This window comes from Ceratotherium simum, chromosome 11, assembly GCF_057802395.1.
Source record: "Ceratotherium simum simum isolate JZ-2026a chromosome 11, ASM5780239v1, whole genome shotgun sequence".
Taxonomy (NCBI): Eukaryota; Metazoa; Chordata; class Mammalia; order Perissodactyla; family Rhinocerotidae; genus Ceratotherium; species Ceratotherium simum.
The window spans coordinates 48,581,251-48,604,852 of NC_141910.1; the positions used below are offsets into that span (position 1 = coordinate 48,581,251).

Consider the following 23,602-nt stretch of genomic DNA (forward strand, 5'->3'; position numbering starts at 1 on the left):
AAAATTTTTTACCTTTCTTTAACCAGTATTGATTTTACTTTATATTTCCCTTTTGATTTTAATAAGTAATTTTAAATGTTTTAGAAGAAAAGATAGAAAACATGAAGCTTTAACATTTACTTAAATTTACATTTTCGATAAGAGCGCATTCAAACTTTATATACTTTGAATAAAATTACATTGTATTATTTTTATCCTTTAGTTCAGTAGTGTTAATAGAACCAGGAAACTTTTGATTATTGTAGTGGGCTAATGGCCCCAAAGATGTCAGGTCCTAATTCCTGTTCCCTTAATGGGAAAAAAAGATGTTCGCAGTTGTGGCTAACACAGTTGTAAGTCTGAAGTGCCATCACCAGTGCTGTATAAGAGACAGGCAGAGGGAGATTACACACAGATACACACACACAAACACACAGGAGAAAGATATGTGAAGATTAAGGCAGAGGTTCGAGTAATGCATCCACCAGTCAAGGAATGCTGGCAGCCACCAGAAGCTGGAAGAGGCAAGAAATGGGTTCTCCCCTAGAGCCTTCAGAGGGAGTATAGCCCTGCCAATACCTTGATTTCAGACTTTTGGTCTCTGGAACTGTGAGCAAATAAATTTCTGTTTTAAGTCACTAAGTTTGTGGTAATTTGTTACAGGAGACCTAGGAACTAATACAAGTATTAAAATATAATTATTGATTTTGTAGAAATAAAGGCAAGATAAATTTTATGGAATAAATATATAATAATATGTTAATTATGTATGTCTTTATTTTATTACTTATCCAGACATTACTGGCCCATCAACAGAATACTTCAACATGCCCAATAATTTAATTTTTTAAATCAATTATTTTGATGCCTAGCACTTATATAAAAAACAGTTTAACACATTTTTTTTTTTTGGTTATGAAGATACATTTGTCAAAGGATGATACAACATATTTCACATAATACTTTGCTAGTTTAATTAATAACCTAAATGTTTAGACATATGGTATGTGCATCTCCATTTGTATTTTGCCTCTTACCCTGTAAATGTTATGGGCGGACTTCCATGTGACTTGATCCTTTTACAGTTCAGAACAAGAAGGGGAGTTTTCCCTTCCAGTCTCCCTACCTGTCTCGTCAATTCCAGTTTGGGGTCTGAAGACACTTCTCTTACCCAAGTGATCAGTGTGATCAATGTGACTCATGCTTTTCTGCATTAAGAGGATAGCTACTTCAAAGTAACATCAGAGCCACAACATCCCATCACAAAGTTGTACACATATGGCATGAGGAGGCCTTTTCCCTCTCTGGCGTATAGGAGAAAAGTTGCTGAAGTTTGGAAAGGGCATCAAGGTCATGGGGAAAATTAACAGAGATAGAAGAGAGTGGACTGAGAGAAAATTACCACTTTTTGGAGCAGTTAATACTGGTTCTCAAATCTGGATGTCCCTTAGAACCACCCTGGAAGTTTTGTAATCACCCACCTGGAATCAACCCTGACTAATTAAATCAGAACCTCTGGGCGGTGGGGGAGATTCCTAGTCTCAGTCCTCCACGTGAGTCTAATAATGTAGGGATGAGAACCCATGACTGGAATGTGCCACAGATACTGCACTAGGCATTTCACTTAAGTTATGTTGTTGATACTTATAACAACGCAGAGATAGTTATTATTATTTCCAATTACAGATGAAGAAACTGAATCTCAGAGAAGCCAAGTGTCTTGTCTGAGGCCATGCAACTTGGGATCTGAGGAGGCAGGATGGCTCAAATCTGCATTCTTTCCTCTGAAACCTAACAGAATGTCAATGACTCAGATTCAGAGTGTAAACTTGTAAATCAGCCAGAAAGTACCACAAATTCCCACATCTAGAGCTAAGAGATGTTAGGCCACTTTAGAAGAAAACTGGGACTACTAAAAGCCACTTTTTATCTTGAGAATAACATTCCCACAAACTTAGGAAAAGACTGGCTATCCTGTAACCTTTAAACCTGTTCAATCAATGACAACCTGCCTCACTGAATACATTTCTGCAAGCCATCGAATCAGCGTTAGCCTCTTGCTTCTGAAAGTCAGCCTGTCAGGGATGGACTCAGTCAAATAAACATACCTCCGGGTGCCAACCAACCAACAAGAGTGTCACCTAGGTAGTCATACTTAAGATGATGTCAGTTCCTTATTCCTCTGCAAGTCTGCCCGTCCCGGAACTCCACGCTGCGCAAACCCTGTGTGAGATCACCACCCTCCTCTGCTGGGAGAGACCATGCCTGACCAGCATTACTCTCTCTTACTACACGTTGTGGGCTGAATTGTGTACCCTCCCTCCCAAGTTCATACGCTGAAGTCCTAACCGCAGTTAGGACCCCTCAAAATGTTACTGTATTTGGGCATAGTGTCTTTAAAGAGGTAATTAAGGTAGAATAAGGTCATAAGAGTGGGTCCTAATCCAATGTGGCTGGTGTCCTTATAAGAAGAGATTAGGACACAGACATATAAAGAGGGGAGACCATGTGGAGACACAGGAAGAAGACAGCCATCCACAAGCCAAGGACAGAGGCCTCAGAAGAAACCAACCCTGCTGACACCTTGATTTCAGACTTTTAGCCTCCAGAATTGTGAAAAAACAAATTTTTGTTTAAGCCTCTCATTCTGTGGTATTTTGTTATGGCAGCCCTAGCGAATGAATACACTACAGTAAGCAATAAATTCAGCTATGTCTTTTTATTTTAGGTACTGAGTAGTGGTCTCATCATCTTTTGACAAATCTGAGGTTCCACCAAGATCATTTTAAAGACCATCCCAGACAGCACTCTAGGGAACTCTCAGACTGACACTGGCCCTTTGAGCCCAGACTTCACTTGTCCTTCAGATCTGCTGCCAGGTGAGTTAGTCTCGACAATATCTCTAACTAGTTTCATTGAGCTCTCCTTTATTTATTCTTTAATCCTAGGATTTGTAAGGAAGAAGGTTTTTGTATAATATCACTAGGCTTAGTCCTTTGTTATAAGAAATTAGACCTTTTGGTATAGAGGTACACCATTTGGCAAACAGACCTGCATCTTTTATAAGATCACTAGACCTTTTGTTTGGGAGGTATATCATTTGATAAATATTTGTGCCATATCTTGCTTACTTGATAGTCTTAGAAAGTAAACAAGTGAGAAACCGATATAATTTATGTCTCTCTATATAAAATAACAAAATGGGCCTTTCTTAAGACTTGGGAGCCTACACAGAAGGATAATGGTATAGACTACAAGCAGAAGGCCCACTGAAAGAAATAATGACCCATGTTGCCTAAAAAACAAAAAGACAACTACATATCCAAAATCCCTCCAATGATGCCAATCCAAAAGAGACAGTAGCACCCAACAATACTCTGACCTTCCTCTAAACTCTCAAGTAGAATTACCTTTAACATTGGACAATAATTCTTGTTGATATAGCATCATTTTATCTACCTTAGTTCCACTACTGTAGAACATCAGATCCTGCTGTTAAAATTTTAAAAGTCGACTGAAAAGCAAGAAGGAAGGCAAGCTCACTTTTTTTAATAAAAAAGAAAATTTGGGCCGGCCCGGTGGCTTAACGGTTAAGTGCGCGTGCTCCACTGCTGGCGGCCTGGGGTTCGGATCCTGGGCGCGCACCGATGCACCGCTTCTCCGGCCATGCTGAGGCCACGTCCCACATACAGCAACTAGAAGGATGTGCAGCTATGACATACAACTATCTACTGGGGCTTTAGGGGGAAATAAATAAATAAATAAAATCTAAAAAAGAAAAAAAAAAGAAAATTTGTTTTCAAGTTAAAATAACTGCTTGTGCCAGAGGATGAAAAAAATAAAATAAAAGACAAATTTGAGGGTATAAAGTAAGTTGTAAAGAGCTTGAAGGAAAATGAACTTTACATTGGCTTAATAGAACAATTCAAGTAGTAAAATCTCTAATAAGCTTGTAACTATAACTGATACTTTGGGATCATTATTAGAACACTTCTTTATTCTATGGGACACAACACCTACAATTTAATTTTAGGTATTGCTTCCAGACGAAATATACTGCAGCTCCTATGCATGATCAGATGATAGATGATATAGACATTAGGTTACCTAGACTACATATAATTCAAGAAATCATAAAGTTAGTTATATCAGCGAATCTGTATAGGCAATTTAGGACAGCCATAGATCAGCTGGAGCAGAGCACATAAGGGTCCAGATTGATTATTCCTGGATTACTATAAATCTTTCTTTTCGTACAAACATGAAAAAGTTTGTGCTTTTGGACAATTATTTCAATAATATGGTACATATCGAAGAACCATTGTCTGATAAAGTCTATCCCTTAACTCAGTAGCCAACATTTAGCCTCCCTGCATCAGAGCAATTAGAGGAGCCAACTAGTCAAAATGGCTACAGGGAAGATAACAAGGACAGCGGCTCTCAGAAAAGGGGCACAAACAGGCTAAAAGAGCTCTAGCTGGTCCCTCTAAAGAAAATGGCTCCAGGAAGAGGGGAGGTGCTATGCAGCTGCGTTTGCCAACTTTGCAGATAGCAAGGTACAAAGAGCAATGGATAAACCAAAGAACAAAACCTGTAAAGGCTAGAGAAAAAGGGACGGCAGGACACAAAAGTGGGAGAGGGGCAAAGATGAAGGAGATCCATGTCTACCCTTGTGACCTAGCCTTTGGAAAAGAGAAGGCCAGAGAGGTGGGGAAGTTGTCTCCTGGCAACCACAGTAGGCAGAGGTGCTTACCCTGAGGTTGTGTGCCTTCCAGTGGCCCAGGGCAGCCTGCAGCTGACATGGCTGGGTAGGCATTCCCTCCCTGGAGAAATGTAAAGTGAATAAAACTGAAAATATAATCCAAATGGTGGCCGGGTGCAACCTCTTCCTGCATAGGAAAACATAACTGGTGCAACCTGAGGAGGGACACATATGAAGGAAGCAAAGAAAACCAGTCTTTAGGTGGAGCCCATAGGATCACATCCAGGGGCTAAGGAAAGAACAGAGGATGCCTCTTCCATCCGGGAAATGGGTATGTTCAGAGGGCTGAGGTCAGCTCCTTTAGCTTGAAGCATCAGGAGATTAGAAGCTGAAAAAAAGGACTGCTGGTATAAATTGGGCAGCTTTTGAAGAGAAAAAGAGGAAAGAGCTTCCTTTCAACTTGGCTTGCATCTTCCATCTTGAGCATATGGCCTCTGCATTCTCACCACCATACTGGGTTCCAGCGGGCCAGGGGAATGGAGGGGATGAGAGGCAGAAAGTGGTTTAAGCTTGTTCCAATTCAGCTCCAGATAGGCTTACACCCACACCAAAATCAATCTCAGTTAGAAAATAAATATTTTTCTGTTTTCGTCTTTGCATAGCAAAGGTCTTTAAGATCAATAGATGACTGCATGATAATTTAAAACCTCTATAAGAAAAATGAAACAAAAATGAAAAGGTCACCTGGGAAAAATACATAACAGGTATGATGAAAATTAATATTCTGCTATATGAGTAGCTCATACATATTAGAACATCCTAAGACAATATACAAAAAATGGAAAAAGGCATAAAGTGATCACTGACAAAATAGAAATTCAAGTGACTAATAAACATAAATTGTTGAAGAAAAGCAGATTAAAGTATGTTTGATGATAGGTAAAAATGCCAGATTAAAAAATTATAATCCCCCCTGCTGACCAGGGCATGGCAACATTGGTACTGGAAGTGTGAATCAATACAACCTCTCTGGCGAGCAATTAGTCATTATATATCAAAACCTTTGACCTAGTAATTCTACTTCTAGGATTTACCATAAAGAAATAATCAAAGATATAGACCATGTTCATTAGAGCATTATTTATAATTAGGAAAAACAGAAACAATCTAAATGTCCAACAGTAAGGGATTGGTTAAGTACATCCATATTATGCAGCCATTAATTTTCATTTAATGATTTTAAAAAGTGCATAAGATATTGTTAAACAGTTGATAAAACTGTATATACAATATACCAATCATATAGAAAAGAAAAATATATAAAATAGAAGGAAAGATACCAGAAAATTAAGTGTTTAATTTCACATTTTGTATTCTTCAGTATTTTCCCAATTTTCCATAGTAAACTATACATTACAGTATAACTATCATAATTAAAAACACCCTCAGTATTACTGAAACCAAATGAAGCTGAGGCCCTGCCCTATTCTGACCATCCTGCCCAAGACTGAAGCGTCAGAGCAGTAGCTTGGGGCGGGCCCCTTGTTCCGGTCCTCTCCTATACTGGCTGCCTGCTCCAACTCTGAGTCTAGCTCAGAGTCTAGCTCCCCCACGGTCTGCAGGTGAGACATGTTCCCATGTCTAGGCTGACCCAGTCGGCATGTCTGTTTCCAGCTTAGAAGCTTTTGGTCTAACCAGTCTCATTATCTCCCAAGATCTCAAGCTTGTTTTCAGTAAATTGATACTATTCCAGCACCTATACAAGGACATACCAGAGTATTAACCTTTAATTGTGGAAAAGTATACCATGGTGAAAAAATGCAACTGTAGAAATTTCTCTATTAAATAGTCAGCTTTGGTTTAAGGAATAAATGGCCAGTCAGTAATGCCTGGCTGGGGACCAACCTCACTTAACAGAGTTGTTTAGCACAGTGCTGCTAAAGTTATGGTCCGTAGACTGCTACCAGCTGGCAATGGGCTAAGTACCGGAAGTGAGAGTAAGCAATGTGACAATGCTGCAATATTTTTATTGTACAAAGCATTGGTCTCTAATGTAAAGGAGGGGTAACAAAAAACCTTGGCTCTTCACTACAGTTTAAGACACACTAACTAGAATGTCTCACCCCACCCATCTTATCCTACATAAACCAACTTACAGGACATCAAAGAAAAAAAATGTTTACAGCACTTCCTATATTTGTCTGACTTTGGAGATACTAGTCTTAATGCTAGAATGGTATTTAAGCTGTTTATTTTTGTACTTTTCTTTAAGATAACAACTTCATAGTTAATAGTTTAATAAATAGACCAATTAGCTTTACTGGTTTCCCAATTTCTTCTTATTCTCTGCATGTGCTCTTGGATCTAGGCCATCCTGTCTGCTGACCTTTGCTCCATCCTTCTCCAAGGCCTTCACACTCACCCTTCTGGCCCTGGCTCCTCAGCTTGTAAATAATGCTGAAGTTATTCTCATACCAAACAATATCTATTTCCCCAAGTCGTCAATTGTCTCTTCCTCTCCACCTCTTTGATTGTCCTCGTTTATGACCTACCACCTGGACTCTAGAATGAGCTCTTAACCAATCTCCCAACAAGTGGCAGAATGATCTTCCTGAAATGCAATCTGATTGGGTTGATCCCCTAATTAAAGCTACTTGAGAGCTCTCCATCACCTACAGGATGTCAAAGCTCCTTATCAGGGCAAATAAGGTCTTCCATGACCCAACCCCTCCTATCTTTCCAACACCACAGCCTACATCCCATGTGACTATTCCCACTTTGCCTCTTAAAATCCACTATCTAACATGGTGCCATTAACTCGAGCTCTCCTTTTGCTCTCGTGTCTCGAATAACTTTTTTCTGCCTGGCTAACTTCTTTATCCTCATCCTTCAAGACTCAGCATATCTTCTTTTAGAAGCCTTTCCTGACCATATCACCTCAGTACCCATTTTCCCTGAGATAAGTGTCCCTCCTCTGTGCTCCCAATAGTACCCTTTAATAACTCTATCAGAGAACTTACCATATTGCACTGACATGTTTTCATGTCTGTCATTCAACCCTCAAGTGCAGGAAACTGTACCTAGCACAAAGTGAGTGCTCAAGTGTTTGCTGGCGTAAGTCTGGATCCCAGATGGAACTATCTTAATGTAACTGGTCTCAAATTTAGACTTTTAGGCGTTGGTTTCTTAAAAACACAAACTGGACCTCATAGTACTGGTATCATTACTTTCCTTTTATAAGGTTTTCTGAGGACTAATGGTGTGGAGTGGGGAAAATGACCCAACCTTATTTTAATGATTAAAAATAAAATCCAAAATTGGAAGTAAACAATATACTTGATAGGAGCTTTTAACATCCATCCCTGATGGGACCCTGATGGTCCAAGAAACAAACAAACAAAATGCCTATAGAATTAATGACTGTCTCTTTACTTATTGCTGATAACTTTTATACTTAGATTTTAGCTGGCATGTCTATGGGTGACCTTTAGTCGACTCTTCTCATAAATTGACTATTCTGTCATTCTTGGCGTAGTAGCTCACCACCCAGCAGACCTAACACAATGTGTTTTATTTATTTATTTTTTTAATTTTATTTATTTATTTATTTTCCCCCCAAAGCCCCAGCAGATAGTTGTGTGTCATAACTACACATCCTTCTAGTTGCTGTATGTGGGACACGGCCTCAGCATGGCCGGAGAAGCGGTGCGTCAGTGTGCGCCCGGGATCCGAACCCTGGGCCGCCAGCAGCGGAGCGCACGCACTTAACCGCTAAGCCACGGGGCCGGCCCCACAATATATTTTAGAACCTTTGATTTCTGGGTCATATACTGTTTGTCCCTCCTTCATCCATGTTTAAGGAGCTTTGTACCTTGTAGTTCCCCTTTTTCTTAAGAGAGCAACTCTCTGTTCAGAACATAGCTTCTCCTTTGGGTCAGCTCCAGTTTCAGGGTTCCCACATGCCACCTTATTTTATGTAAATACTGTCAAGAATCACCTTTTCCTTTGTGATAACTGGTCTTGGAAAAATATCCTTTTCTTTCCCATGCGTAGGTCTTGAAAGTGTCCAATTCTTTGTAGAAACAGCATTTCACAACATAGCAAACTGTTTTAGAAACAAGACACTAATACACCTAAGTCTTTATTTATTTGGCTCTAGGAAGAATTTGCATGAAAATGAGCCTATATGGCAGGTACAGAATGTACTGTAACAGCACCAGAGAGGTACATCCTCTCTGCTCTACAGAGCCTCAATGTTTAATACATACATGTGACTTTAGTAATAAAACCAGACAGTCCAGGAAAAAAGGAGCCCTTTAGGAAAAAATCAGTTTGGAGGACTTTTCAAATTGACCATTCCTTTTCATATACTTAAATTCAAATAACAGATACATTCACAGGCCCAAATATTGGCATAGAATAAAATCATGTTCATTTATTTTTTCTGCATCTTAGAATTAGAAGGCATAAAATTAAATACGTTGAATGTAATAAATTCATCCATACAAGTGCAAGTCTCCAGCTATAATGCATTTTATGGCAGATTTATCATTTAAAAAATGTACCAGTAAATCAAAAAAGAGGGAGTATGTCCATTTAACTTTTATTGAAGTGTATGTAGGAGGTCTTCAGAAATCAAATATGAGCATGAAGATATGGCCAAACATAAAATCTATCAAATTCAGTGAAAAGTTGCTGACTTTAAATAGTAGTTGTAAGAATGACCAATATATATTCTTTGTTAACAACCCCTCACTCTACAGTAAAAAAAAAAATAAAATAAACATTCAGTAAACATTCTTTCCTAAGGTAGTTTCCCTTATATATCAGTGATTTATCCATTTCTTTGTATACACAAATTTGTTGAACATACCAATCAGTGGTTCTCACAATTCAAAAATAAAAGCACAAAAAAGTTTACACTCTTGTACAGGTAAATAAAAGATCACCTTGAATTAAACTGGATCTCCTTAAGGGCATAGTATAGTTTCAGTTTCATTACTTATTACATAATTAGTTTCTTACATACAAATATTGACATATTTGGCTTGTGCTTCAAAGCCTTTGTGTCTATGAAGTCCATGTCAACGCAGCTCATAATTTGAAGTCACTGGGGAGTTCTTTACTGCTGCTGGGTTTGACCTGATCGTGCATTAGAGTCTCCTCAGCACCTGCTGTGGCACTGCACATCTCCGAGGCATCTTCAGCGTCAGGGTCCAAGCCGTCAGGACAGGGAAGTTTTAGCAGCTCTTCCCGGAGCTGAGCAGTGTGACGCTACACAGGGTAAAATGAGTGATGTTAGAATTGTAAACCCCAGGATTCTAAAAACAACATCATTTGAGGGAGGAATTGAGTTTAAAACAAAACTCAAAGCATCAGGCCTACAAATATTTACTGAGCACCTTCCTTATGCCAGCTACTGTAACAGGCAGTGAACAAAACTGGCAAAAATCTCTAACCTCAAAATAATTGATGCTGCTGAAAAGCCCTGAGTAGCATGCCCACAGACCCTACCTATGCCCCCAACTCCTGTAGCAGAAACAGCATTACTGATGACTTATAGGACACCAGTCATTTGCTACATACTTACTCTTTTGAATTAAAGAGAGTGACCTCTTGACTTGTAATATATGCTGCCTCTGGCTACATATTTTTGAGAGAAAGACAAGTCCATATATTCAAATATACCCACTGCTACTTTAGTGAATGAAAACAAGTATTTATCAGGTACTAGGCCCATGCAGAATGTTTGCAAAATGTTTCACAAAAATTGTCTCACTTAATTTCCAGAACGAATCTCAGAAATAATTTTATCATCAGGATTTTTTTAAATTTAAGCAAACGAAAAAGAAGATCTAGAGAGATTTCATAATTTTGTATTGTCCCATACTGCCATTTAGGGAAGGATGTAGAGATGTTAACAGAGAGTTGTTGGTTGTCTACAAACATTGAGTTTTGGTGTATAATTTCCTAGTGGGAGAGAAATGATCTCAAATATCTCACCAAGGGCTTTGAAAATTAGTTGTGTCAATAGCTGACTCTGAAAATTAACTAACCATTTATAGAACAATTTTTGTGTATGAGGCACAGTATTCAACACTGACAATGTAAAAGCAATGAGTAGTATAAGCAAGATACAATCTCTGCCCTTATAGAGCCTAATTTTGGTTGGAGGTATAAGACATATAAATAAGATAAAACAACTACACACTTGCAGCCATTTGTAAGGTTTAAAGGATGTTTATATGCTGGTAACTCAAAATTCTTTTAGCCCCAATTTCCCTTCCACTGTGGACTACAGGAGAAAACACTAAGTAGGGAGGGAGAAAGAAAGATTTGATGATTATAAGGGCCCAGTTGTGGTGGGAATACGATGCCTTTACCGTGGAATTAAGCTGAACAGCTACATACTTTTCTCAAAAAGCACTCAGCAGCAAAGGTATAGTTAAAATGATATAAATTTGGGGGCCAGACCAGTGGCGTAGTGGTTAAGTTCGCAGGCTCCGCCTTGGTGGCCTGGAGTTCGCGGGTTCAGATCTCGGGCATGGACCTACACGCCGCTCATCAAGCCATGCTGTGGTAGCGTCCCACATACAAAGTAGAGGAAGACCAGCACAGATGTTAGCTCAAGGACCATCTTCCTCAAGCAAAAAGAAGCCAATCTTCCTCACCAAGAATAAATAAGTAAAAATAAATAAATAAATAATAAATCTCATAAATTTGGACTGATTCAGAGAGAGAGATTTCCAGGTAAGGGTGACAAAGAAACAACAGAGTAAAAGAATTTGAGATACAAGCAAGACACTGACCGAAATAACAAAGCCCAAGAAGCTGGACTTTAGCCCCTGAGGTTTTATGTAAGGAAAAAACAAATCTAAACACACGATTAGGGAGAATCACTCTGGTTATGCACTGTAGAAAGAACCAGAAGGGAGAGAACCAGGTGCAAGGAAGCTGGTCAAGACTAAGCTGTTGGAACTGAATAGAATTAATGTGGGGGGTGGGGGGTGGATGGTGGTGCAATCCCCCTGTGAAGCCAGCACTGATGCACTGATCAGGTATACCAGATGAAAGAGGAGTTAAGTACTATCTGAAGATTTTAAGACAACGAAAAATAGTTTAAAATTAAGTAAATATAGAAAGTTAGAAAACCTGACTGGAGGGAAGATAAGTTCTAATTTTAGATCTTTAATGAAGTGATGACAGGGCATCCAAGTAAAAGTGCCAGTAATATAAGTTTGAGAAAGCAAAGAGCAGACAATAGTTTGAAAAGTCACTTTTAGAGTAAATGGCCCAAGTCAGGGGTAGAGATACAATGAGAAAGAAAGAGAAACAGAATAAAATAGCCCTGATGGACAAAATGTAAGCCTTCAGATATACAATCATTCAGGAGAAGGTGAAAGAAAAAATATACTGAAAGAACTGGTGTGAGAACAGGAGGAGCCAGGACAGTCTACAGATGACAAGTATATTGGAAAAGACAAACATTAGACCACTGTTATGAGTGCTTTCACAGGTAGGCATAGGGAGTTATAAAAGCTTATAGTAAAATCATCTAATTTAAAAGTCAAGCAGGCTTCCATGCAGTGAAATTTAAGCCAAAAATTGCATAAAAGTGAGCTAGTAGAGCAGGTGAAAAGTAAGCATTTGGAAAGGGCTGGAGGGGAGACAGCTGAGTGAATAGAGAGGTGAGCCAGGGTCACTGGCTTTGAGAACTAGAGAGTGGGTAACTTTGGTAGAATGGAGGTTAAACTGCAAACGGTTAATTAGTGAGAGGATGGTTTAAAAATGGAGGCAGAGGTGTTAATTGCTCTAGTTTGATAGTAAAAGAAAAGAAACAGTTTTGTAATAAGAAGGGCAAAATAAAACTAGCTTGAGGGGGCCAGTCCCGTGGCTTAGCGGTTAAGTGCGCGCACTCCGCTACTGGCGGCCTGGGTTTCGAATCCCAGGCATGCACCGACGCACCGCTTGTCAGGCCATGCTGAGGCGGCATCCCACATACAGCAACTAGAAGGATGTGCAACTATAACATACAACTATCTACTGGGGCTTTGGGGAGAAAAAGGGGGAAAAAAAAAAAAGGAGGAGGATTGGCAATAGATGTTAGCTCAGGGCCGGTCTTCCTCAGCCAAAAAAAAAAGAGGAGGATTGGCATGGATGTTAGCTCAGGGCTGATCTTCCTCACCAAAAAAAAAAAAAAAAAAAAAAAAGGTTAGGGGGATGCAAATATTAAACAGAAAGATAACTTTCTTTTCATAAGTTTTTAAAATGGAAAATTTCAAACATATACAAAAGTGGGCAGAAATAAAATAAACTCTCATGTATATCCATCACCAAGCTTCAACAACTATCAACTCACAGCCAGTCTTGTTTCATCTATATCTCTACCACCTGCCCCTTCTCATTTTATTTTGAAGCAAACCCTAGACATCATATGGTTTTTCATTCACAAGTATTTCTATATGTAACCTGAAAAGAGGGATATTTTAAAAAATCACACCTAAAAAAACTAATAAATCCTTATCATCATCTAATCATTTTAAGTGAAGATAGTTTTAAGGTTAGAAGGAAAGGAGCCAGTAGAGATGGGAAAAATTGAAGACAAGAAGAGAAGAGATACCTGGTGGAGGACAAAAGGAACAGAGGTGAGTAACGACAATTAGGCAGGAGCAAAAAGGGTGGCTACTGAAGGAATCATTCCCATATGGGGGAAAAAATCTCCAAAAACATCCCGTTCTACATTTCCATCTTATGAATGTCCAAGTTGAAAACAATCGCTCGTCTCCCCCAAAATAAGTCTGTATCACAGACGCTTCCACCAATCAGCTGTTGGAGGCTCTACAACAACCATCTCCCTCATTACTCCAAGTAATAAAATTCTGGACCGTAAGAGGCCTAGGGAAAAGCTAAAGGAATGAAAAAAAAGTCACTCATGGAGCACACTTTGTCATCATCATCTTCAAATAACTATAAAAAACTCTTGGCTTGGTCTCTGTACCCATTTTTAAATTTAGGAACTGTCAATTCATTGTCAAAAATTAATGTATCTCTTCTACAGACTTTTGGGTAGCAATTTAGGCCTCTGAACTTAAAATAAATTTTATGTTTCTTTGATTCCCTCCCATCCTTTACCATCTAATGGCCAGGGTTTGGTTAACGAATATACAATCCTTCTTTTAAAGCCACCAACAAGGCTCACGTTAGGAAGGCTTACTCACCTTGAGAGCTGCTGCATGGTGAGACATAGTTCTGCCCACTCGCTTATCACTGCTGTACTGCTGGATGTCTGCAATCCACTCCTCACACTGGGCCATGATCTCAACTCTTTTCAAGTAAAAATGTTTGTGTATAACCTTGAGAATAAAACAAGCAAGGGAACAAAATGTGTTCAGGTCAGAATTTAAAAGATGAAGTATGTGGCATTACAAGGAAATGAGATTTAAAAAAGACACTGCAATGTTTTTCTCTTGATAAAATTCAATTCAGTGAACTCCACATTATTAACAAGGAAGAATCAGGCTTATGACGTGTTGAAATGCCCACTTCTATAGCAGAAAATAATGCCCAATCCCAATCAGATATCCTATTCAGAGAGAAGACATATATAATGCAATATATACAGAAGATGAATATAAATAAAAATAACCAGGAGAAAAGAGTTAGAAAAGTATTGACAATAGAAATCTTGTCAAAATTTCTATCTTTAAAGGAGAACTCAAAGAACACCTAGATAAGTAAAGATATTCCAAATGTCAAAGACATTTGCACAGAAATCAGAATGGAGCCCTAAAAAAGGCACTATTTTACTTTCTTAATTTTATCTCTGGTTAATTTATGGATAGGATTTTATTTTATGAAGTTAAATTTCTTTATAACAACTGTGATTTACATTTGGGATTAAAAAAATTCTCTCAAAGAAAAACTGAGTAAAATTTCTTCCTGTGTAAGCAGTAGAAGTCTATTTCTGACAAATTTAAATTAGAAAATAGATCAATTTGGAAATATTATTAAATCAATTTGGAAATACTATTCTGTATTTTGGGTGAGCTACTATATTGTCCAATGAGCTTACCAACCCTAAAGAAAAGGCAATAATACCTACGAGGGAAAAATCATTAGGAAAACCTGGGCGTGGATGTAAAACACCAATAAGACCCTATTACATTTAATAGTTAGTGCGTTTGAAGCCTATAGGGATAGAAAAGTGAAAGACACAGCCTGACATGAAGATCCATGATAAGCAAAGAACCAGATAGGAGGTGAGCGCACCAGAAATAGATACTTAAAAAACAAAAACAAAAACAAAAACATCCCAGGGAATTCAGAGAGGAGTGAATCACATCTGATTGGGAAAATGAGGAAAGCATTCACAAACGAGGGGTGCCTCCTTTAATGTGAGCTAGGTTCTAAAGGATGAGAAGGTTTATTGTTTCAAATGATACTTATTTGCTTTTTGTAAAAGTCATCCCCCCACCTCTGAGTTCCTTGTGCTAACAGTTTATTCTTCCAGAAAAAAATTTTATGCATGAACCAACAAAATATACGTAAACTGAGTATATATACTTGTAAAGTTTTTTCAATACATTTTAAAATTGAAAAGTTTAACATATACAGAAAAGTGCACAAATCACATGTGTACAGTTGAACGCATTTTCCCACAGTGAACAATCCAATGTAATCTCTACTCAGGTAAGAAACAGAACACTACACCAAGCATGCCGGAAGCCCCCATTGTGCAACCTCTCACCATTAATCCCCGTCCAAAGGTATACACTATCCTGACTTCCTTAAGCATAACTTAATTTTACTCATTTTTGAACTTTTCATAAATGGAATCATATGGAATGTACTTTTTTTATGGCTGGCTTCCTATGCTCTATATTGTATTGATATTTGTCCATGTTACTGTGTACAGCAGTTCATTCATTTACATTGCTGTATTCCATTTTATGAATATTCTACAATTTGTCCATTCATTCTATTGATGGACAATTGGACTGTTTCCATTTATGGCAATTATGAATACTGCTATGAACATTCTCTATACCCAATATGTACACAATTTCTATTGAGCATATACTAAGGAGTAGCATTGCTAGTCACAGCTTATTAGATCCTGCCAAACAGTTTTCCAAAGAGGCTATACTATTTATATTCCCATCAGACGTGTATCTGAGTTCCACTCGCTCCACATTCTGACATTTGGTATCAAAAGCCTTTAAACTCTTAGAGATGCTGAAGGATGGGTAGAGAGGGGCCAGACAATGTAGGGTTTTGTAGGTCATGGTAGGGACTTTGGGTTTTCTTCTTCATATAATGGGAAGTCATTGGAGTAAGATAATCTGATTATGTGTGGAGAATCATTGTAGAAGGACGAAAGTGGAAGCAGGGAAACCAGTAAGGAAACTACTTCAACAGTTCAAGCCAGAGGTAATGGTGGCTTGAAACAGGCTGGCCATGGTGAAGCTGATTTTTACCACCAAATTTTGATTATGTTTTAAAGGGTGAAGCCAATAGGATTTGTGCATAGACTGAATGTCGCATGTGAGAAAAAAATTAAAGTCACAGGTGGTTAAGGTTTTGGGCTTAGATGATAGTGCTTTTACTGAGAGAGGGAAGGAAAGAAGAATCAAGAGTGCAGTTTTACACAGTGTTAAGTTGGAAATGACTATTATACATTCTTGGGGACTTGTTAAGTAGTCCATATATCTGGCTTCATTATTTGAGTCTTAAGGGCACTGAAAAAATTAATTTATGATATATACAGAAGGAATATAAGTTTTTCAATGGCAGGAACTGAGTTTCATTTATCCTTGAGTTCTGAGTACCTTGGTGCAGTGCCTAATAACTGCTGACATTCGATATGGTTGCAAAATGAATTACATAATATAAGTAGCTCAAGCTTGAAAAGGGATAGAATATTAAAGATCAATTTCTGTTAGGTAAATATGCCAATTTTTCCTCTAAAATGTTGAGTTTCTAGCACAATTTAAGAAACTGATGATCAATCACAGGCAAAGAGCCACACCTCTTTTGTGGCTGTGGCGAAATAAAAGCACTTGAGAATATCAAGACAGGTTTCAGAAACTCACTAAGTGCAACTTTCTCCTAAAGAAAAGAAAATGTCTTTTCTTCAACATTCAGACACAGATATTAGTATAAGGCAACGTTTCTATTTGTAAGACAAGTTTAGAAAGTATCTTGACCTCGAATAAAAAAGAATATTTTTATGAGGAATATTTGAGTAACGTATCTACACAGTTTGCTAGAACAGTAAAATTAAAAATAAGGAATTAATAACACTGTCCCAAAATATAGTCAGATGCCTTTTAGGAAGTATGTGGTTTCAACATTCATCTGTACTATATTATTACTGATTTTTTGTAACTGAAAACTATAATAAAGTTTAGCATATCACAGATACTCTAAATATAAAGGCAAGCACAATACTAATAAACTATATTCTATGATGCCTTTAATAAAGTATTTCATTAATTTTATTGAACATACCTCTTTAAAGCACGGTGAAGGGTTTCTAATTTGTTCTAGCATTGCCCACTTAACCGTTGCTTGGCGAATGTTGCCATCATATTCTCGAGAACTCTGTGTGCCACTGGGCGTGCCTCTAGACCGTTCATATCCTGGTTCATTAAAATAAGGCTCAGCTACTAATATAAGGGACTGAACAGACACCAACACCTGAAGAACAAAGAAATAAAGAATACTTATAATGGGATTTTTACTACCAGTAAATTGATATGTTGCTTTATCAACCAAGAGTCCCTTTTAATATGTGCTTCCACGTATTTTTATCACCATAAAATAGATAATTATGAAATAATTACTAATCATGATATTGAAATACTTTATAAAAGCAAAATTAAAATAGGTACAGTAGAGGTGTATAATATTTATATTACCTTATGTTTTATATTCTTGAATCCTTGAAAAATAAAAATAGACATGAAGATCCTATTTCCTGAAACTGCTAAAAAACGTTTGTTTATAAACATCCCACACCAATTTAAACATTATTCTGCTCACACTGTCCTTACTCTTAAAGAGCATAAAGCTAACCATGCACTTTTTTTTTTTTTCCCGAGGAAGATCAGCCCTGAGCTAACATCCATGCCGATCCTCCTCTTTTTGCTGAGGAAGACCGGCTCTGAGCTAACATTTATTGCCAATCCTCCTCCTTTTTTTCCCCCAAAGCCCCAGCAGATAGTTGTATGTCATAGTTGCACATCCTTCTAGTTGCTGTATGTGGGACTCGGCCTCAGCATGGCCGGCAAAGCGGTGTGTCGGTGCGCACCGGGGATTTGAACCCAGGCCGCCAGTAGCGGAGCGCGAGCACTTAACTGCTAAGCCACGGGGCCGGCCCCAAACCACGCACACTTAACAATACTCCCTTGTAAGGAAAACTGTGCATGAGGAAATGTTTATTTTTGTTCCAAAGAAAATGAACTTCCACAGTATCACAAAAATCTTATTATTGGAAGCTCTCATTGGCAAGATGACACAGCTCTAAGACTACCTCAACACCCCCACTTATATACCAGAAGGCTTGTTTTTCCAGATGTAACAAATATTGAGCGAGCCCATTCTTAGCTGATATAATATTGCTAGCTAATATACCTATATAACTAGCTAATATAACATCTTTGGAGGCAGGAAAACATTAGATACCATCTGCTCACTTCATAAATGAAAACCGATTAACAGGAATTGGACTTTCATTAGGAAAGATGATTAAACAACGTCAAGGATATGCATCTTAGAAGTCAAGGGATATATTTTCTTAGAAAATTTTAAAAATGGGAACCTTAAAGTGAAATACACGACCTAAGAACAGATAAAGTTAAACATGACCTGGAGTCACTACACACCATAGTGTATTATATACATATAGTCACAATATTTAAGTTAACTTAATAATAAACAAAATATATTTTCATTCCATAATGTAGGTTCACTGATTCTTAGTCAATTCTTTGATATTGTCACAAAATCAAGAGTTAAAGACTTATTCAGAGGCTGAATTTATTGTCCTTCTCCTTCCTTGTTAGCTTCATATTAGTATCCACGAAACTGCAAGACGTTCTCATCGTAATTTGTTCAGGGACTGATTAAATCAAGAGCCAGATAACAGCTTCCTTTTACTACGTGTCCAAACAAAAATTTTAACCCTCCGGCCCCGTGGCTTAGCCATTAACTGCGCGGGCTCCGCTACTGGCGGCCCAGGTTTGGATCCCAGGCGTGCACTGACGCACCGCTTCTCTGGCCATGCTGAGGCCGCGTCCCGCATGCAGCAACTAGAAGGATGTGCAACTATGACATACAACTATCCACTGGGGCTTTGGGGGAAAAAAAGGAGGAGGACTGGCAATAGATGTTAGCTCAGAGCCGGCATTCCTCAGCAAAAAGAGGAGGATTAGCATGGATGTTAGCTCAGGGCTGATCTTCCTCACAAAAAAAAAAAAAAAAAAATTTTTTAACCCTGCTCTATGGTCTCTACCAGGCCACTCAACTAGTCAACAATCTTGTCTCCTATCATTTTATATATTCACTTGGTCACTATATTCCTACCACTATCCATTCTTACAACTTATCTTTAGACTATCCACCAATTTGCCATATTCCTCCCCCTACTCCACTCCCATTAGGAATTATTAATTTCTGATTTCCTTTATTTTCATGTTATATTTTGTCAGAAGATTTAATTCTTTGACTTGGTCAGGTACATTAAAAAATTTTATTAAAGATATTTAAAACATAGGAAAGTACAGAGTATACAATCCAAAATATTAATTTGCAATAAGAAACTATATATGAAATAACATTTTTGGGGTGAGGGAAAGAAACACTCTTAATTAGTAAAATGTTTTTGGCCTTTCAAAAAAGTAAGTACCTGCCTCTATGGAAAATTATGCTGCTATTGACTAGGACTGTAATCAGTGGCTGATTTGCAGAACTTTCTATTTTAAGAAAAATGGTAGTATATATTTGTTAACATTTATGACCATTTATAAGTGGTTGATTACGTGAACCATTAAATATGTTGAACTCTTCTTGCACATGACATCTTTATTAACACACCCAATTAGAACTATCTATAAGGCATTAATAGGTATTTCAGGCACATTATAGCAACATTAAAAACCAGTTACATACACAATGCTAAAATTTGGTGCTACAGATAAAATGTAATCATTCTTGATGACAGTTCTAATGAACAGTAAAACTTCTGATCTTAAATTATTCAAATAGTCAAAACTATTACTAGGTTATTGCTGGATATGAGACCTGCAGCATAAGACTAAAAAAATGTGATATTTTTATACAAATAAATATTATTCTTTTAAGAATCTCACTACAAAGAGGTTCAAAATATTTTTGAAACCTTTTTAATTGTATATAACCGTCAAAAATTTTTGTGGAAGATTTTCAATCTGACAAAAGTACTTTTCTCCTTTGTGCACATATGATAAATAAAAGTGTAAAACAACTTTGGGTCCCCAAATCCAACTAAAATTTTCTAGGCTCTGTAGTCTGCTTCTGAAGAAAGTTTCTAATAGACAACAAAGAGCAATGCATTCCTGCCTAGATGCATTTATTTATGGTATAATGCCAATAAAACAAGATCACAAGAAAACTACAAACCAATATTTCTTAGGAATATGGATGCAAAAATCCTCAAAATATTAGTAAACTGAATCCAGTAACATATAAAAAGAATTATATGAGGTTTATCCCAGAAAAGCAAGGTTGGTTTAACACCCAAAAATTAATACAATACATCAGGTTAATGAATAAAAAACAAAAATAACACGATCAGGGGCTGGCCCAGTGGTGTAGCAGTTAAGTTTGCACATTCCGCTTCAGTGGCCCAGGGTTCGTTGGTTTGGATCCTGGGCGCGGACCCGCTCACTGCTCATCGGGCCATGCTGGAGCTACAACTCTACAACTATGACACACAATTATGTACTGGGGCTTTGGGGAGAAAAAGAAAAAAAAGAGGAAGATTGGCAACAGATGTTAGCACAGGGCCAATCTTCCTCAAATAAATAAATAAATAACATGATCATTTCAACAGACACAGACAAAGCAATGACAAAATACTCAACCAACTAGGAGTAGAGGGGAAGGTCCTTAACACGATGAAGGGAATTTATGAAACACCCACAGCTAACATCATACTCAATAGGGAAAGACTGAAAGTTTTTCCCCTAAGATCTGGAAGAAGACAAGGCTATTCGCTCTTTTTTCTTTTTGTGAGGAAGAGCAGCCCTGAGCTAACATCCATGCTAATCCTCCTCTTTGTTTTTTTTGCTGAGGAAGACCCGCTCTGAGCTAACACCTATTGCCAATCCTCTTCCCTTTCCGCCCCGCCCCCCAAAGCCCCAGTAGATAGTTGCATGTCATAGTTGCACAGCCTTCTAGTTGCTGTATATGGGACGCGGCCTCAGCATGGCCAGAGAAGCGGTGCGTCGGTGCGCGCCCGGGATCCGAACCCGGGCCGCCAGTAGCGGAGTGCACGCACTTAACCGCTAAGCCACGGGGCCGGCCCTAGGCTATTCGCTCTTGCCACAGAAAAGATACAGCCTCCTCATGCTCCTGCCCAAGTCAATTTCATCACAGATCTGGAAATCTAGATTCAGGAAACTATCTAAAACATAGAGCAAGTCATATAATAACAGTATTATTTATAAAACTAAAAAAAATAGAAGTGAAATATTTAGTCAATAATGGCGAAATAGTTCAATTACAGTATGTGAACTCAAAAGATATATTACATAGCAATTAGAAATTATAAAACTGTAATTTGGAAAAATGGATATGCTCTAACGTTAAGTGACCAGAGCAGCATACAAATAATTTTTCTGCTACGTTAATTATAACTACGTGAACTACGTATATGACAAAAAACCCTAAAGGGAATACAGTCATGCATTGCTTAACAACAAAAATATGTTCTGAGAAATGCGCCATTAGGCAATTTTGTCATTGTGTGAACATCACAGAGTGTACTTACACAAACCTGGATGGTATAGCCTACTATACACCTTGGCCATATGGTGCTAATCTTATGGGACCACTGTCATATATGTGGTCTGTTGTTGACAGAAACGTTGTTATGCGGTCCATGACTACATATAGAAAAGATCACTTTTATGTGTGGGTAAAGTTCCTGAACTTGTAAAATTTAAACCCTTAAGTATAAGTTTCTTTATTTCACAGGATTTTTGGTATATATTAGATATACAGGCAATATAAAAGTTAAAAGAAAATCAAATTTTGAAGTAAAAAACTTTGAAAATTAATTGTAAATTTATTTTTAAAACTATATAAATTCAACAAAAATTCAAAAATTGATTCAAATTCTTAGGTAAGTCTAACTTACTTCATGAAAAATAAGACATCTCTGAGTTTCCTTTCATAGTAAAACTCATCATAAGCTTAATTTATGTTGACAAGAGTAACATACACATAGAAAAAATATTTTAAGGTTTTTGGACTATAATTGACAAAATCATTTCTAAAATGAAGTAGTTGTTACATGGAGGAATATTCTAGTAACTTCCTTAGCTACTCTGCATGAATCATGTAACCTCTTTTTTTCTTGGTCTCCAGATTAGCAAAAAGGAAAAACAATTTATTATAGTACTATCTCTTTAATTCTTGAGGCTGCTACAAGGTCTTTTCAGAGAATGAAAAAAGTGACATCCTGAATCTATTCAAAATAAGAATGTATAAAAAAGTCCTTTGAGGGTAGGGCAACTTTAATAGGCTTACTTGGGCATAATTTATAGTAGTGTTTCTTAAAATAAACATTAAACTGTAAGTGTGAGTTTAAACTATTCTGTAGCAAAAATGATTTGTTTCTGCTTCCTCGATGAACAAGCAACAAAGTTAATTCATGTTATTAATATGCTTACTTGTCCATCTCTTTGCTGAAATTCTGAACTATTAAGATAAAGCACTGGTGAAAAACATTGATGGGATATTATATAACATTTTATTTTATGTGCTCAAGTGGTTTCTGGAAATTTATTTACAAAATTCAAGACTATGAAATGTGTGTGTCAAATGCTCTGTAAAATAAGAAATAAAAATGCCAAGTTTTATGAATTCCAGGACAGTACTTCTGAGCCTCAGATGAGTCCCATTATTACTAGATTATAGAAGAACCATATCATATGTGGACAGATATGTAATATAGATGTAGTCTATTATATTCTACTCACATGAATTTAAGCCTTACAGTGACTCAGAGATGGGAGAGACTGATCTATCTCATTTTATCTTGTTGCACCATAGTGTACTTTAAGGGCAACTTAGGGAATTTTTAAAATGCAATTCTGACAAAATGCAATTTTTGTCTTATGCCTTAACTTAAGATTCTAAACTCCAGATAAGATAAGACTCCATTGTACTAACTGCTCATCTATAAGCTATTTAATATGTATTCCGTACCGATCTATTTTTTTTTTTGTACTATGTTTATTTTTGGTCACTAAAAAAAACTTTTTTAAACATACATAGTTCTTTATTTTCTAAGTGAAACTGTCAGAGAAATTTGTTTACTTGCAAAAAGCTTGAGGTCTGAGGATTCCACTTCTCTTCTGGTCTTCCATGCCATGTATTTAAGATGCTTAAACAAACCTGAGGAAGAAAGGAAAAAGCATAAATAGAATCGAAAGGAGTACTTTTTAAAAGCAAACTGTCACAACTAGAAATAAAAATGAAATGCTAACATATCAAAGTATCTCAGTTTTCTGAGCCCAAACAAAACCCTAAGGGTTGGTCTGTTAAAAGAAACTGGCATCTCCAGACGTGATCCAAATCTGTGTGGCATTACAATTTATTTGGAATGAAAAATGAATCAGCACCTATGACATGTTAATAGAGATAACATTATCT

At 37.4% G+C, this 23,602-nt stretch overlaps 1 protein-coding gene across 11 annotated transcripts in view; it reads right to left on the bottom strand.

The window, feature by feature from the left end:
- Nucleotides 1-8,789: 8,789 nt before the first annotated feature.
- Nucleotides 8,790-23,602, bottom strand: part of BIRC6 (baculoviral IAP repeat containing 6) — a 236,286-nt gene continuing 221,473 nt past the window's right edge. For all 11 annotated transcript variants that reach the window (XM_087436940.1, XM_087436939.1, XM_014781248.2 and 8 more), the window contains 4 exons: nt 23,267-23,344; nt 17,192-17,380; nt 13,900-14,034; nt 8,790-9,955 (listed from right to left, as the gene is read on the bottom strand). In XM_087436940.1, coding sequence (XP_087293066.1) covers nt 9,776-9,955; nt 13,900-14,034; nt 17,192-17,380; nt 23,267-23,344 — 582 coding nt within the window. In that variant the 3' untranslated portion in view covers nt 8,790-9,775. The remainder of the gene's footprint in view (nt 9,956-13,899; nt 14,035-17,191; nt 17,381-23,266; nt 23,345-23,602) is intronic.